This window comes from Lithohypha guttulata, assembly GCF_036872675.1.
Source record: "Lithohypha guttulata strain CCFEE 5908 chromosome Unknown scaffold_2, whole genome shotgun sequence".
Lineage (NCBI taxonomy): Eukaryota > Fungi > Ascomycota > Eurotiomycetes > Chaetothyriales > Trichomeriaceae > Lithohypha > Lithohypha guttulata.
In genome coordinates, this window is record NW_027042751.1 from 660,679 (window position 1) to 677,467 (window position 16,789).

The 16,789-nt window shown below is 48.6% G+C and overlaps 6 protein-coding genes across 6 annotated transcripts; 3 read left to right on the forward strand and 3 right to left on the reverse strand.

Moving 5' to 3' along the window:
* Nucleotides 1-1,449: 1,449 nt before the first annotated feature.
* On the reverse strand, nt 1,450-2,254 carry LTR64_002359 (uncharacterized protein; the record flags this gene model as incomplete). Its single annotated transcript, XM_064896730.1, has 2 exons — nt 1,450-1,920; nt 1,970-2,254. 2 exons carry the CDS (start codon nt 2,252-2,254, stop codon nt 1,450-1,452), a joined length of 756 nt encoding a protein of 251 aa, XP_064755680.1.
* Nucleotides 2,255-2,910: 656 nt separating this feature from the next.
* On the reverse strand, nt 2,911-4,656 carry GYP1 (GTPase-activating protein; the record flags this gene model as incomplete). Its single annotated transcript, XM_064896731.1, has 3 exons — nt 2,911-3,177; nt 3,226-4,513; nt 4,637-4,656. The coding sequence occupies 3 exons, from the start codon at nt 4,654-4,656 to the stop codon at nt 2,911-2,913; spliced, it is 1,575 nt and encodes a 524-aa protein (XP_064755681.1).
* An 890-nt stretch (nt 4,657-5,546) lies between these two features.
* LTR64_002361 (uncharacterized protein) lies at nt 5,547-5,908 on the forward strand (the record flags this gene model as incomplete). Its single annotated transcript, XM_064896732.1, has 2 exons — nt 5,547-5,866; nt 5,902-5,908. The coding sequence occupies 2 exons, from the start codon at nt 5,547-5,549 to the stop codon at nt 5,906-5,908; spliced, it is 327 nt and encodes a 108-aa protein (XP_064755682.1).
* A 1,092-nt stretch (nt 5,909-7,000) lies between these two features.
* On the forward strand, nt 7,001-8,453 carry LTR64_002362 (uncharacterized protein; the record flags this gene model as incomplete). Its single annotated transcript, XM_064896733.1, has 3 exons — nt 7,001-7,037; nt 7,102-7,265; nt 7,401-8,453. The coding sequence occupies 3 exons, from the start codon at nt 7,001-7,003 to the stop codon at nt 8,451-8,453; spliced, it is 1,254 nt and encodes a 417-aa protein (XP_064755683.1).
* Nucleotides 8,454-9,040: 587 nt separating this feature from the next.
* Nucleotides 9,041-10,965, forward strand: LTR64_002363 (uncharacterized protein; the record flags this gene model as incomplete). The annotated part of the gene is made up of 5 exons (XM_064896734.1): nt 9,041-9,071; nt 9,119-9,144; nt 9,193-10,362; nt 10,410-10,671; nt 10,727-10,965. 5 exons carry the CDS (start codon nt 9,041-9,043, stop codon nt 10,963-10,965), a joined length of 1,728 nt encoding a protein of 575 aa, XP_064755684.1.
* A 345-nt stretch (nt 10,966-11,310) lies between these two features.
* Nucleotides 11,311-12,574, reverse strand: LTR64_002364 (uncharacterized protein; the record flags this gene model as incomplete). The annotated part of the gene is made up of 4 exons (XM_064896735.1): nt 11,311-11,778; nt 11,845-12,029; nt 12,052-12,322; nt 12,395-12,574. 4 exons carry the CDS (start codon nt 12,572-12,574, stop codon nt 11,311-11,313), a joined length of 1,104 nt encoding a protein of 367 aa, XP_064755685.1.
* Nucleotides 12,575-16,789: the final 4,215 nt, after the last annotated feature.

The window sequence follows — 16,789 nt, forward strand, 5'->3', positions numbered from 1 at the left end:
TGTGGTATTGCAGCATGCGCCGATTAAGCAAAGAGAACCCCATAAGCTATGATGAACGCCCGTAGGATAATGAATTCAGACACTTGCTCTGTGTGGCGGTGCTGAGGACTTATAACGTTGTTCAGGCCGTGTTCAGCTGAGACGAATAACGGCATCATGAGCTTCAGCCATGGCTTGGACTGATTTCGTAGTTGACTGTAATAGTATGGCGATGCTGCTTGTAGTGGTTTTCGATCGCTGGAAGTGTTCAAAACCACAACACCTCTGCTCATGTCATTGTTTGCACTGGTGCCCTCCTGAAATGGCGTAAAACACCATTATCGCATCCTGTAAATATATCCGTCTATGTTGTAAGAACAAATGAAAAATCCCTGGGTAAATTCAATGCCACTCTATTGTCGTCCAAATCTAAATCTATGTTGTATATTGTATTGCCGTGTTATGTCGTTTCGTCGTCCCTAGTAGGGTCTGTGCATCTGGAAGGAAAAGCTCGAAAACTACAGAATTGCTGTATGTGTGTGTATGCGGGGATGCCTTTAGCGATACGCCAACCCGTCGGCCTGTGGGATGAACAATGTACGATCGCCTCTTGATGATTCAAACTTCGTAGGTATTTTGCCCAGGCTATCCAGCTTTTCAGGTCGATTGAGTCCGTAACTGACAATCCTATAATCGTAGTGCCAGTCGTTGAACTTTGGTTGATGCCCGCCGTATACGAATGCGACCCAAAAAGAGGCGACCATCGCTAGTGCTAGCAAGAAGACTCTATGGCAGGTGTTGAACGCCATTGTTGAAGTGAAAGGTCGGGGTTTGTGGAGGAAAGAACGTGAGGAACAAGCAGAAGCATCAAAGAAAGGTACACACGTACAGGGAACGATGGGCATATAGCAGTATACGCAGCATGACTCGCGAAAGTGAGAGCTGAAACTTATCTTGAATTGGGATGCACGTGCCGGAGTTGATGAGTACTATAGATAACGCCCCTGAAATTCCACATGTACCATGATACGCAAGCGATGGACAAAGGTATTGGAAAATGGGCGGGAACATGTCAATGCCCAGAATAAATGTACAGGGATTCTGAGCGCAGCCAATCGAAGACCGGGACCCTTGCTGGTCCATTCATTGGCTGGTTCGCTCGCGGCATATGAGTGGAGTGAAGACAGGAGATTACATTGTCGTGCCTAGACAGTTACGAAAGCCACAAGCTGAAATAGAGACAATGACTCGCAGCACTGATGATTTTCGATTCAGATTCAATGTCGCATTTGATTGAGTCTGAATATTTGTGGTCTTCCAGGTCTTCCAAGTCTTCCACGGGTAAGAGTTCGACCCGTCGGCCCTAATACTTGGCTCCGACAACCAGCGTGCTCCAGGATACACAAGAAGAGTGCTTGCCTGACTACGACCGCGGGCCGTGAACCGCATTATCTCACTCAAATGACCTGCCTAGATCTTGAGGTCTTTCTCCTTTCGGGCGGTTTCTGGATGACTGTCTTGGAGGCCATCAAAATACTTCCTCTTCTTCTCATCCATCTCTTTTTCCTCCATGCCATCTTCGTATTTGACAACAACATTACCTTCGTCATCAAGGAGGTTACTCTTGTTGTCGATTCCCTCCCACTTGACAAGCCCGTCGCCTGTGAAGTCAACTGTACGCTGGTTGTAGAACATGTGGCAAGTCGGTTTGAAGTTGTCCCGAACCTTCTTCTCTGCAATATTGTCGATCAGTGTTGGGAAGAGCAGGATCATGTTTCGACCTTCATCCATAATAGGAGTTCGGCAAAATGCGCACTGCACCTTGCACGGAAGATGATGTGTGTTGGACTTGTTAGTAGGATCATACCAGCCAAGGTCGTGGATTCCGTTAGTAAAATTAATTACATCTTTGGGAAAAATCGTGGCCCATTGGAACGGAGCCTGGGTCTGTTAGCAAGATTTTCGACCATCAGCGACGACGAGGACGTACTCCGTGCAACTTCCTGCAGGTAGAGCAATGGCAGAATTTCGCTGCGAGAGGCTTCTCTTGACTCAGTTCATATCTGACCTTGCCGCAGTGGCACCCTCCCTTCCATTTCGCAGGGAACTTGGAATCATCATCGTGGATCTTGTATGGCACTCTGTGCTTCCACTCGTCCTCCTTTCGGTCTGACCGATTACCAGCTTGAAACTGATGAGCTTCATCTGCGGCACCAGATTGGTCCTTTCCAATATGCTCGTTGACAGCCTCCTTGTTGTTGTGTTTGTTCGGCATCTTGAGAAACTGAGACGACGAGAACACTCGAGCGTGTAGAGAAGCTTGAGGCGATCTGAGATACGAAGAACTAGTTGTAAAGTTCGTGGTACAACGAGATAGACGTAGAGGTGAAGTTCGAAGGAGAAAAGTCATGGGCGGAATTTTGCAGGTGTTTTTCGGAGAGACAGGTTGGAGAATCCAGTGCGCATGGACCTGTTCATCAATTGATATCACAGCTGCAGCCGTACGTCAGTCCAGATGTGTCGATGTCTTCACTGGTAGAGTGCGTGGGAGTGAATGCGCTGGCTTGCCTATCACAAGCTGTAATCGCGAAAGCAGCACGCGAGAACCCCACAATCGCGCCTCCCCTCTGAGGTCATCACTATGATGCTGACATTGTTGATCTAGATCTGATAGATTGAGTTTCAGTCCGACCAATCACGAGACAGTACAGTAAAAGCCAAAAGTGACCGCTTCTCGGGCGATGACACAGCATCTAAGGCCATGTTTATTCGTTCGGACTTCTTTTAGCCGCACTACTGTAAGGTACAGCTTAACGTCTTGAGCTTGAACATGATGCAGTCCTGCTTGTGCATTTACTCGTGCACAAGAAACAACCGCGATGCGTCGTAGAGTCAAGATTAAGTTTGATTATGCTAGATCAAAGTATCACTTCAACCCGGTGGCCCGAGCGATCCTGTTACTACCGAAGAGTTCGAAGAGTTCCGCAGATGAGCTCTCGAACCACGAAACAAGCTTTGCCAAATAAAGGCCTCACTAAGCAACAGCTCGATGTCCTTTTCCGTCCAATCTCTTGTTGGCAGCGCCTGTAGGAACATCAGGATCTCCTGAAAGTTCATCTTCATTAACTGATCTGACCACTTCACCAGGAATGCAGCACAGACATAGAGGTGAAATTGTGAAAAGCCATCTTCTTCCGCCTAGCACCATTCGTTAGAGCACTTCTTCATAACGTTTTGCGTACTTACAAGATAGGTGTCCCACATCCGAATAATACTACGCATGCTGAACTCACGCATAAGCAAGCAGTTCATCCATCTGAAACTGAACTGCATGTACTCGACATTTTCCTCTTCAAAATGCCTAGCCAGACGATCGTCGATCCTTGCAGTAAGGTTCCTCAATGCTGCGACTTGACGATGAATACCCGGCTGAGCCACAATGTAGTTGTCTTGTATGCCGTCAAGTAGTTTGGATAAACACCAAAACGTGTCGGCTTCCACAGCGTCGAGTACCTGCTTCGGTAGCTGGCCAGGATCCATACCTCTTTCGATGTTTGAATCCGTAATATACACTGCCAGAAAGACTTGCCAGAACGGTGTGGCCAGATCATTGATACCTTGGACGTATCCACTGGCGGGATGTCGTAATGACCAGACGTACAATATTCGCTCTAGCGACCTCTGGGTGGCTTCGTACTGATAGAGAGGAATATGTGGGTTCGTGCGAGGCACGTCAATAACGATTTGATGCCAAAGTGCTTCGTCCAACCCACGACCGCGACCATTCGTATACGAGGAATTGGAGGCAAGGCCAGAACTGTTGTAGTTTCGATGAGCAGCGCTCCCTTCCCCAAAAGCTTGCCTAACACCATCTAGATATTCCTTTCGCTTCCTGTCCAGCGTGGTAATCCTTCTTTCACTTTGAGCTGGCAAGTACCCAAGGAGAAGCTGCCAGGTCATCGCACGCACTTCTTCAGGAATACCTGACCATGCTGCTGATCTCAATTCTGGAAGTGATACCGTACTGGTCTGAAGTATTCGTTTGAACTTGTTTATCCTCGATATACGAGTGTTGTGTGTTTCGACTTGTTTTGCACTGGCGTCCGACGACAATGGCGGATGTCTGATGAGGTGTAGCGAGTTCGCGGGATCCGACAAGACCTCCTTGTATTGTGGTCTCAAAATCTTTCCTTCAATCCTACGTGCACTCGGGTACGATAATGGGTTTCTTTCTTCTGCAATGTCGAAGCTGCTGGATCGCTCATGTCTCGAGGTTGACGGTACTAGCAAATTTGGTGCTGAGCTTGTCCTCTCGAGATCCGTGCCATATTCCAGCATGGACAATCTATTGTTTTTGGCCTTTTTGCTCTGGAAATTAGCTATACTTGGTAGTCCAAATTCGTCTTCCTCATCCTCGTAAATCAGCCCATCGTCCTCTTCGTCAACAGGTGCAGGCCGATCTATGACACTCCAGCCGCTCGGAGGTGAGGAAAGGCGTGTCGCAGGCTTGCGCTCGGGCGATTGGTACTTGTTTCTATCGAGGGATGGAGTAGGTGATGCTCGTGAGGAAGACACTGGCGGCGTTCGGGGTCTCGAGGAGGATCCAATAGAACTACAGCTCTCAGGGCTTGCTCTCAGGCTACAATACAATACTTACAGAGAGTCAAATTTCAGCATATCAGCGTGAGAGTATGATGCTCCCACTATCATGCCTCCCCTGCCCGAGGCATTTCTAGGTGGCTGTGGTCGGCTACGCCAGAAAGGTGATGACGACCGGCTTGAAACAGTCAGTTTGACGACTGGACTCGAGATTGAGATTACATACGTACTCTGGTCTGTCTGCAAGCCTAGTATGTTAGCCACATGTTTTCAGGTGGAGGAAAGAGGCATGTGCACAAAATGTGGAAATAGGTGAACCCACCTGTACCATCTCCTAGTCAGGTGTTAGCCATGTCCCTCTATCGAAAACAGCTTGCGCACCTGCTGAATCTTCTTGGAAGTCATCTTGTTGTGTAGGTACTGCTACAGCCTGATCAGGTGCTGGGACGAGCTGGTTTGTGCCGCTCGTGGTATGCCCGTCCACATTGAAACCAGATGTTCACGTTGCGCAGTATTTGCTGCTTCTTGATCGATGTTGTACTACTGCTGTAGAAGCGTGTATTGTTCCACCACAATGGACGTCGTTCCTGCCTATTGTTGCTCCTGCGATTATGGGCGACTTCTAGAGGCAGGAGCGGCCAATTACGTTTGCCAAGACTGGGGATTTAGGGTTCGGTTGGCAGTCGCTTTCACCTGAACCAGGCCTGCATACCACGCCGTTTTTATCACTCCCCTTTGCAGTCCACCTTCCCTTGACTTGCTTCTTTCAACCACAGATCAGTCTGACGCAGTACGCGCACCCATCAGGGATTCAACTTAGGGATCAAAATTATCTAACGTCCACCCCTTCCGTCATATTGTAGCACAATCTTGCTTCGTACTATCTTTCTTTCTGAGCACTCCAGCACGAGAAAGCTTTACAACGCTGACTGTACCTGTCGAAATTCGATCGACACTCAACTTTCAAAATGGCAGAAGAGATGGAAGAGGATCTCTTCGCTGATCTATACGACGGTGATGAGACCACGAACAATACCAAACCAAATCCCCCTATGCCAACAGAGACTGTCGAATCGAAACCGACACTACCAGAACCTGCAGGCGTGAAGGTAGAGCCTGGTTATGGCGAAGAACCAGACACAGCAGGTGTCCCGGATTCTTTTGAAGACGCAGGCAATGATGACTACAAAGAAGAACCTTTTTCTCCTGGTGTTCAAGATTTTGACAGACCACAAAGCACGGTAGATATGTCCTACAGAGACGAGCCGTTACAGATGAAAGAAGATGGGTAAGTCAATCCTCCTACACTTTTACGCGTTGTAGTCTGTGATCGTTACAAGAAGTGAGTTTGCGAAAAGCCGCATGGTACTGCATACAACCCAATCTTCGAAACCTTGATGGGCGATGATTCGGCTATCAAGAGAGAAATACGTACTCTTTGGTACCAAGCCGTTTTGAGGTTTGAAGGTCTCAAAGCGTCCACTCGACGGACTTGATCGAGCACAAGGGTGGGATATACAAGGAATCAAGCGAATCTGGACATCACGCTATCAGAACTCAAGAAATCTTGTTTCATAAATGGAAGTCGGGTCAGGATTGCGAAATTCTGCGATCGTATTTGCGAACTAGAGAGTTCCTTTGGTGGAAGCCTAGACATCAGATACAGGTGTCAGTGCAGACACAACTCAGCCATAGCATGTCTGATATGAGAGAGTGGCACGAATTACTTCGGTCTTCCAAAACGAAACTCAGGGCGGAGCAGTCATCTTCAAGTTCAGACAGACAACACAGTCCATAACAGATCGATCACCATAGAATTCACGCTCGCCAGAACCATGAAGGATGGTATCTGCAACAATAGCTCCCGTGCTCTGTTGAGCCAGGCCTAGCAAGTACGATTATAGAAAGAGCAGTATCTATCAGTGATCATACGAGAATCGAGATTTACTACATCTTGACCGATCATAAAGCTGAGCATATGCGGCCAGCAGAGCTAAACCAAATGAGGAATTGAGGCAATGAGCTCTGCAGGCATATAGACATAAACCACACATATGTTTTGCACACACGCAAGCAATTACTATATTGAGCCAATGAGGACTAGAGCGGGTTGGCGCTGGTACAAAGACTTTGTATTGTTATGGCCTAGGACTTGTACCTCCGTTCCAGCCTGCTCAGCTATATGACCAAAAGGCGAATGGCATGATATGACCTTGAATGATCAGACTCTCTGTTCCAGCGAGGCGCGGGCGACGACGACAATGCCCACAATATACACCTGCACCGGGCATAGATATGCAGACCACATGAATATGCGAATGCAGTACCATGCGGCTTTGTTTGGGTGGATGACGGCAGCAAATGATTGTTTCACGTTAGATCCTGGATAGGTTGATAGCTAACGTATATTCTTCGCAGAAAAATGTTCATTGGTGGCCTCAATTGGGAAACAACTGATCGTATGTTCACAAGCAATAATTCTGGTATATCTTGGTTGTTACGGAGTGTATCTAACCAGGACAGAATCCTTGCATGAATACTTCTCACAGTTCGGCGAAGTCCAAGAATGCACAGTCATGAGAGATGGCGCCTCTGGCAGATCTCGAGGCTTCGGCTTTTTGACATTCAAGGATCCTAAAGTCGTCAATACTGTCATGGTCAAGGAACATTTCCTAGACGGCAAAATTGTAAGGCCCAATTTCTTTGAAGATTCCCTGGAAAAACAAGTTTCCCTTGGTTCTGCCCCCGCAGAAAAACTTGAAAAGCGTTATCGTTCCCCGAACAAAAGACCTTGTAACAGAAGCTTACAAAGAGGTGTCCAGATCGACCCCAAACGGGCCATCCCACGAGACGAACAGGAAAAGACCTCCAAGATATTTGTCGGAGGTGTTTCGCAGGAAGCTACTGAAGACGACTTCACTGCATACTTTGCACAATTCGGGAGAGTCGTCGACGCGACCTTGATGATGGACAAAGATACTGGCCGACCACGAGGCTTTGGATTCGTTACGTTCGATAGTGAGGCTGCAGTTGAACGAGTGTTGGAGCATTTTCCATTAGAGATTATGGGCAAGGCAATCGAAGTAAAGAAAGCTCAGCCACGTGGCAAGATGGGCGAGGAGGAGCATGACCAGCGAGGAAACCGCAAGGGTAAGTTCGGCAGGGATCAAGGTTTTGACAACCAACCACAACAACAAGTCCAACCAATGCAGAATCAAAACATGATGGGTCAGAGCGGTATGACTCCTCAGATGATGGCTCAGTATTGGCAAAAGATGCAACAGTGGCTCGCCATGATGCAACAGATGCAACAAGCCACCATGGGCGGCATGGGCAACATGGGAGGTATGGGACAGATGAACCCTCAGATGATGGCACAGATGCAGAACATGCAAGGCGCTGGGATGCAAAACATGACTCCTCAGATGCAACAACAGATGATGCAAATGATGCAGATGCAGAACGGCATGAATATGGGTAACCAAAATGGTGGTGGAGTAGGAGGCGGTCGATCTGGCTTTTCAGCAGCTGAACAGCTCGCGTTTGAGCAACGAAAGTATGAGCAACAAGCATCCCGGAAGTCCAGCGGCTTTCAAGGTCGAAACAACAGCCAGAACCAAGGTGGACCACAATCCTGGGAAGGCATGTATGACGGCGAGCCTCAGCCTGATGGTGGTAGTCAAAATGGACGAGCTTCTGTCGGAGCAGTGAGACACAATACACCTCAAGGCAATCGACCTCCTAAAGGACCAACACCACAGCCTCAAAGCAACGCTCCTGTTGGTGCTCCAACTGGCCCAAAGAATGCCGGCAAGCCTGGGTCGAACTTTCGGGGCGGACGAGGTGGTGGCCGTTACCATCCTTATGGTCGTTAGAAGCGTGCTTCGACCTCTGTACTATGACTTGTGACAATTCCACATTAGTAAAAGGAAGGGTGTGGGACAAGGGTGATCACGTTGCTTGTGCTGGTATGGTCCAACATTCCAAGTGTGATCAGATTAGGAGTTCATTCCATTTTATTCAGCAGTAATGCTCAACACCAATGTTACCACATAACGTAAAGAAGAAGCGCCTGGAGTCGAATTTGGGGGTCAAGCCCTGTTTCAGAGCTGACCATGCAACCAGCTTGTACGTAACGAGATCGAGCATTCTTGCGTTAACAACTCTTGTTGAAAGCCATAAGTAAATCGTAGAATTGGTAGCGGCTGGAGCGTCCGCAAAGTGATGCGGAGCCTCGTCGCGTTTTATGCCTGAGGCAGACATCTTGTCACAGTATTGGTGCGCAAATCTGAGTGAAGCAACATGAAAGCGACATCACCAGCTCTCATAAAAAGGGACTGATCTTACTGTATCGCAGACAGTACACTTATTCTGACTGTTTGCTTGTACTAGCCACTACAGCCATCATTATTTGACACCACATCCGCTACTCACTCGAGCCCTGAGATCCTTCTCCCCAACCATGAACGGCGATTCATATGGTGGAGGCCGTGGTACGTCTCTCCTTCTAACGAGTTGCCTTTGACTAATAACTTTGTAGAATCTGGCCGGTCGCGAGAACACTATGTGAGAAGACCTGCGACGACGGTATGCTTCGCTAACAACTTTCTACAGAGCTCGCGACACGAAAGAGACGACCGAAGAGATCGCGATCGGGATAACAGAGACAACCGACGGGACGGTCACAGAGACAGAGAGCGCCGAAGAAGTCGATCCCCACACGGACACAGATCACGAAGAGAACACGACGATTCCTATTCCTCGAGCAGAAATTACAGAGAACGCGAACGAGAAGAGCGATACAGCAGCCGGAGAGACGATAGAGGAGATTGGGATAGAGATCGTGGTCCACGACGTGGAGGTCGAGACGATCGCCGCGATAACCGCAGAGGAGACCGTGATCTATTCGACGACCGCCGTGGACCTCGTCGAGGAGGTGGAGGAGGAGGAGCAGACAGGCAGGATGATCAAGGTTTAAGGGAAGATCGTGACGAGTTCGCAGCTCAAGCTCGCGGCGCAAAAGCAAGCAGTCCTCCTCCCAAAAAACGTGAACCAACACCTGATTTGACTGATGTTACACCTATTCTTGAACGAAAGAGACGTTTGACGCAGTGGGACATCAAACCTCCTGGCTACGATAACGTGACCGCGGAACAGGCGAAGTTGTCTGGCATGTTTCCTCTTCCTGGTGCGCCTAGGCAGCAGATGGACCAGGCCAAACTACAAGCTTTCATCAATCAGCCAACGAATGCCGACAAGTCTGCGCTCAAGCCTGCTACGGCTCGACAGTCGAAGAGGTTATTCCTGCACAATATACCGGCCTCGGCCACGGAGGAGAGCATGCTGGGTTGGTTCAACTTACACCTGAACGGATTGAACGTGACACAAAGTAGTGACCCTTGCATATCTGTCAACATGTCGAACGACCACAGTTTTGCTATCGCAGAATTCAAGACACCACAAGATACGACCGTCGCTCTGGCGCTGGACGGTGAGTCCACAGAAGAGCATGTGCGTGAAGCAAACGGAAATGCAGAGCACGGCGTCAAAGGCCTGGAGATAAAGAGACCAAAGGACTATATCGTTCCCTCGCCCGATCCAGAGCAGTACAATGCTCTCGGAGATGGAGGAATATCGACTGAAGTACCCGACTCGGAGCACAAGATCTGCATAAGCAATATACCCTCCTTCCTATCAGACGACCAAGTCATAGAATTAGCCAAATCGTTTGGCGACGTGAAAGCTTTTGTGCTTGTCAAGGATCGAGGTTCTGATACTTCAAGGGTAAGTACACTGTTTCACTCCCTTTATCATTCTAACAACGATACCAGGGCATTTGTTTCCTCGAATACGCCGACCCTGAAGCAACAAGCATCGCCATTGAAGGTCTCAACGGCATGGACATCGGCGACAACAAACTGAAAACAAACTTCGCCTCAATCGGTGTAAAACAGGCAATCGGCATGGAAATGGGTGCTCAAGCCATGTCAGCATTCGCAGGCACACAAGCAGCCGACAGCCAAGAAGGCCGAGTTGTACAACTTCTTAACATGGTAACAGCAGAAGAACTGATTGATAACGACGAATACGAAGGTATATTCTTGTCCTACTCTTTCTCCAAAGCCATCATACTAACACGACCCCTTAGAAATCTGCGAAGATGTCCAGGAAGAATGCTCAAAATACGGACAAATCATCGACATGAAAATTCCACGACCAGCCGGAGGAAGTCGCCAGTCCAACGGCGTGGGTAAGATATTCTTGAAATATGTGGATGCAGAAGCTGCGAAAAAGGCGTTACAGAGTCTTGCGGGTCGGCAGTTTGCGCAGCGGACGGTTGTGGCTACCTATTTTGACGAGGCTAGCTTTGAGGTTAATGCGTGGTAATAGTTCAGTGCGGCAGCACGTTTGCAAAAGAGTAAAGCGGAACTACGAGAGAATTTTTTGTATGGAACGGGGATACTATGAGCCTGAGAAGCTGCTAGGTTATATCGTGTCGTGTGTGCGTGAAGGCTACAGCTGGCCTTGGGGAGAGAGCTGAGGAGAGCACACTGCGGCTGTGAAACCTGTGCAGGCTCAAAGCCTTCACTGCTGAAAAATGCAGGCTCGCAGGTGAAAGCTAGTGGTAGTGATGTACAACAATGCTTCTTGGCCTTCTGCGAAGCTCGCTACTTAATTGATTCTTATGCCTGTCTTGTACATACTGCCCGCATGCGAGAACCTATGTACGTTTCATGCCACAGTATTCCCCCTGATGCCAATATTGTCCCACCAAATACGTGCACCAGGACCGTCACAAGCCACTTCAAATCTCAGAGTCCCACTCGAGCCTGCGGGTGTGAATGGTATCCACCTGTCAACCCACACCCCAATGTTGGAAGGCATCGTGAATGTGTCAATAGCTGTGTCGAAGAACTTGACGTTGACATTACAAGAAATCGGATAGAATTGTTGGTAATACGAGTATGAGAGGATCAGACTATTCGCTGCATATCCGGAGAGGTCGACGTTGTAGCGTTCAAAGGTGCTTTGAGGTTGATCTAATGTGACGAGAGCACACTGGCCGTGGACTAGGGTGACGGGGTCAGGGCGGAAAATCCCAGTCTGTTCGCCTATGGACCAGCCGCCGCGAAGGCCGGGACCTAGGACTGCTCGTTCCTCGATCGGCGTATCTTCGAAGTCTCCGTTGAAGAATCGTGTCTGTAAATTAGTAGTGAGCGAAACTGTTCTGATAAAGTAGAGGTGAAATCGAGTAGGAGAACTTACAGGACCGGATAGGGTTGCCTCTGTGATGGCGATATTGTCCCAGAAAACAACAATGAAGCTATCACATATTATGTCCCATTGCAAGGTACCACTTTCACTGACTGGTATGAAATCTATCGTTTTAGTGACCCAAGGAACTCGAGATGTACCAGAGGCTTCGAAAGCAAAGGTATCGAGAATGGCCTCTGCAAAGCTAACAGCAAACACGACAAGGATGAGTGCCATCATATTGCTGGTACGAGAAGGACAGAGAAAGCGTATTGCTGGAGAACTCCGCCAAATCGACGTTGTCCTGTTTGAATGTGTATAAGTTGTTGGCATAAGTAGCGATGATTTGGATACCATGTTCCAAAGAATTTTCGCTGAAATCGTCTATCCAGCTGTACGCATCAAGATCCCAGCCACCACGTAGCCCAGGGCCGTTGAGTTGCCGTTCGTCTGGTGGTGTGCTTTCAAGGTTCCCATTGAAGAGTGGCGTCTACGAAGATGTCATTGTTAGCGTATGGTGTTCAAACGGCTTTGGGAGAAGGTCACAGAGAAGCAGACTTACAGGAGCTGGTACAGACGAAGTCATCGTAGTCGTTTCTTCTGTCGTTGCCGTCGTTGATTCTTCAGTCGTGGTAGTGGTTGTGTCCTCTGTCGTAGTGGAGAAGGAGGAGGTGGTGGTGGTGCTTGTTTCCGAGCTGGAAGTCGTGTCGTCTATCGTAGTCGTTGAGCTTGTGGTAGACATCGTGGTCGACGTAGTGTCTATGTTCGAACTTGTTTCCGAACTTGTCGTAGCAGAAACAGAAGTAGCTAGTGAACCTTCGTCAGCTTCTGTACTTGTAGTCGAGGTAGACGTCATGCTGCTGGTAGTGCTCGTGGTTGTTGGGGAGGTAGTCGCAGAATATCTAGTTAGTTCTGTGGAGTACGTAGTACTGTCTACATTGTCCCTAAGTGTTATGGAAGTGCTGACCGTGGAAAGCATGGATGAAGTATCGTTAAAAGAGCTAGTCAAAGTGGAAGTGGTCATGGTTGTTGTCAATCCATCTTGAGTTGTGGTGGAGCTTGCACTGAGATACGGTGGCACAGTAGTAGTGGTAAATGTCGTTTCCTGATTTGTGATAGAAGTCGTTCCGGTGGAGGTGGCTGGTAGACTCTCGCTGGACGTGTTGCGGTCAATTATGGGAACCAGTGTGACCAGCTCAGCTTCAGCTGGGGCTGACTGGTCTATTGGGACTACTGCGATGAATTCGTTGGCGGCGTAGAACACGAAACCTGGGAGTGCAAGAAATGAAGAGGCGATACTCCAACCAGTAGGACCAGTGAAAGGCTGGGATCCTCCTAGATATGCTCTCATCAAGGATGATTCTGCAGAATCGAAAGCAATGATATAACTGGTGTTGAAGATAATCAATGAGCCAGAAGTAGATATCATCAATGGTGAAGCTTGAGTAGGAACGCTGACAAGAGTTGCAATATCGCCGATAAAGCTGAGGAAATGAACGTCTCGTTTAGCGAGTTGGTCACCATTGTTGAAGATGATCTCGATCGAGAATGGTCCTTGGGCCACAGAGCTTGTTTGCGAGCTCAACGTGCTTGTCGTGCTCGAAGTAATGCTGTCTGGTCGCGACGACAGCCCGGTAGTCAAGCTGTATGCTGATGGTGTGGATGTCGTGTCTATAATCGACGAGCTGCTCGTCGATGTCAGTGTGCCTCTATCCGTGTTCTGAAGAGTCGTAGATGGACTGGAAGAAGCAGAGAAATCATCATTAGTGTTTGCACGGGAGGACGTTATTGTGGTGATGGCAGTGGTCGTGGTTGTTGAAAGTTCGTCAATCTCCCTAGTATTAGAAACCGTTCCTGTAATCCTTGTCGACGTAGCTGACGCAGTCACGTATACGGTTTTAAATTCAGTGAAGGTCACTGTGTATGGATATTCAACACAAGTCGTTATCATAGTTTGGGCGTAGGTATGCAGTGCGAGCAGCCGAAAGAAAAAGAATACAAACAACATCTCCGATGGCTTCACCAGTACATTCGACCAGTCCTTGTGGCAAGTTGCATTCGTCCATCTCGTGCTTACCTGACTTTTGTGGTTTTCGACGCACCCTTGGTTTCACATTCCGGAGACTTTGACCTCAAAACACGTCGAGCATCCCTTGCTTAGCATTGTCCTCGAGCACAGATGCTCTTGTCTGGCTCCTGGAATGGTCTCGACCATAATGGGTCGCAGTACACATATTCAAAGTACAACACTCAAATGAGCTTCGGGTATCACATGAACCAAACATGCATGTTAGGGGACTTGCACAATATCGAACGACTAGAGCTTGGTACGCAGATGTGGCTCAGCTTCGTCTCTCCGTGATAGACCTGTGGCTGCGACTGTACGTTTCAAGATTGGGAACACAGAGGTGCAGGTGACATCTTGCATGAACCTCGACCAGTCACGAGAATATCAGCAGCCAGCTGGCCACATCCAATGCAGTGCGTTGGTCCTGTAGTAACTTTCTGGCTCTAAGCTGTTTGGTCGACCTCGCATTCGTCCCACAAATGTTCAGCCAATTCGGGCAGAGGTGACATCCGTAGCCCAATAAAACAGAAATCTCTGCAGAACACTGCATACATACTGCTTCTTCTGCAAGCGTTGGGCAGCAATATCGTGCAAACGAGTATATTAATCACACAACAGCTTCATGATAATCTTTTGTCTAGCTGTCAATGAAATATACAGACCGAATACTCACACCAAGTACTTCACCCGGAATTTGGGTGGTATTCCGTTTGTCTCGATGAGTAACGTTTTCGCGTGCCGAGGACCACATGATCCGTCTATGTGAAGTTAGTACTGAGCGTCTTGTTCTCGACGGTGCCTTTCAGGACTGCGCAGTCCTTTCTGAACACCAGTATCGTCATGCTTCACGTTCCCGAATGAACGTCCTGCGATCTCGAACCGTGGATGGTATGATGGCGTTCCGCTCGGACAGATTCCGCAAAGGCATCGTTCGATTTAGACTTGAGGCATAGGCTTAGCTGTTGTCCCGTCTCAAGATAGATTTGAAGAGGAAACCGACCGAGGCAGAGCTCGCCGAAAACGCCGAGCTTTCCCGTCAGCAAGACAATTGTGCCCTTCTGGAAGGCATAAGGCAAGAAGCTACTAAGCACGAACGTTTGAGCTTAACTCCAGAGCCATCCAACAGTAACCATGGAACCAAATCTTCCAAACCGAGGTATACAGCCGCCCAGGATGTTGGAGCGCGATGTCACTCTGTTATGGGGGACTCAGATGCTGTGGTTCTGATGACCTTGACGCAAGGCAGAATGTCTATACTGAACTATGTCTGCCTCTCAGACGCAGTCGTTGTCTCGCGGGATCAGTCTTCCAGCTTCAAGTCTGGCTGGTCCATCGGGATTATGATTCGGGAGTTTGCGGCCATCAAGTTTGCAATATCATCGTCGTTTCCTCAAGCATTTACTAGCCAAGCGTCTAACGCAAGTCTAGAAGCTGCTATCCACTTCAACGGCCGTCACTCGAAGCCAGTTCAACAAGTGATCGCGAGTCCATTGCTTTGGCCTACCGCTACCTGCGTTCTAACTACGTTTCAAAGTGATGCGCAGTCTTCCCTATCGATGGTGGTTCTAGAGTAGCTGCCTCACTTTCTCTCGGCTAGGTCCGACGGATCCAGCAGGCGGGTGTGGTATTGTTACATTCCATCGTGAATCGGGCCGTTGGCGAGAGGCCCAGGTTTCGGTTGGCGATGCGATCTCCTATTCGGATCTACCTTTAGTATCCGGGAAGGGAGAACAGATGTGATCAAGAAGACCAAGCCCAAAGTACAGACTGGGCCCGTTTGCGGTGCGCACTAGAATGTCTACAAATGAAGAGCGATAGTAAAGAACTGACAAGCCGTGTTAGCCGCTTGTCCATGCACGGTACTTGCTTGCATCACAATTGCACCGAGAATGAGGTTAAGCATATTTAACTCTACTCGTGCAGCACTGTTTGGTGCATCAATACTTCTGACCTGAACCGTGTCAAATTCGTGACAACGACTTACAGAAGCATTGACAATACACAGATGAGTGACTATTCCAGCCGACACGTGCGTTCAGCGATAGTGGAGGACGAAAGCAGAAGAAAGAAGAGTTTGCAACGACACAGCTTTCCGAAGGACAACATCTCAGGTAACATTGGATCGTTGTAGGCCACTGCCCCGAGTGGAGCTGACATTGCTGTGTAGAAGTGTTGTGCTCGCACTCGAGCCGGAGAAGAAGTGAAGTGAGAGCCTCAAGTCTCGACTCTCCTTCTCTTGCCACGGACGGACGAACATCACTAGCTGAAATCAGCAAAAGAGATAATGCTAGTGCTACGAAACAGCAACATCGAATCAAGGCGATAGACACGGTCAAGAGCCACGACTATCCTCAGCCTTGGTCGTCCGTTCAAGCAGGCAGCACCAATCCTCGCATATATACTTCTGGGACTTCACGAAACAACTCACAGGGCTCACTCTACCATCAACAGAGTGCTACACCTCTATCTATCCAGCCCTGCGAGCACGTGATAGTTGGTGTGGGTCGACATGTTGATGAACATTACTTGGCCGATTCCGATTGCTTTCTGGATAAGGGACGAACTGAGATTCATGAATGGCTATTATCAGTGATGCGTCCACCCTATATCACAGAATTTGCCCTCGCATACCGTCGAGCCACTGATCCAGGACCTTGAACGCAAAGTGACAGCACATACAATGCACACGCCATATGGATCTTCTACCCTTCAATGCGTCTGGAGTTTGACACAGGCAACTTACTTTTCCCTGGTTCTGTATTACTGGATTACAACCCCTGACTTTTGGTTTCTCGTCATTTCTGGATACTGTATAATTACGATTTCAAACGTTATCAGGCGTAATGTTACTGGCACAGACATCATAATCTTGTGAACTCCTGAGGATTG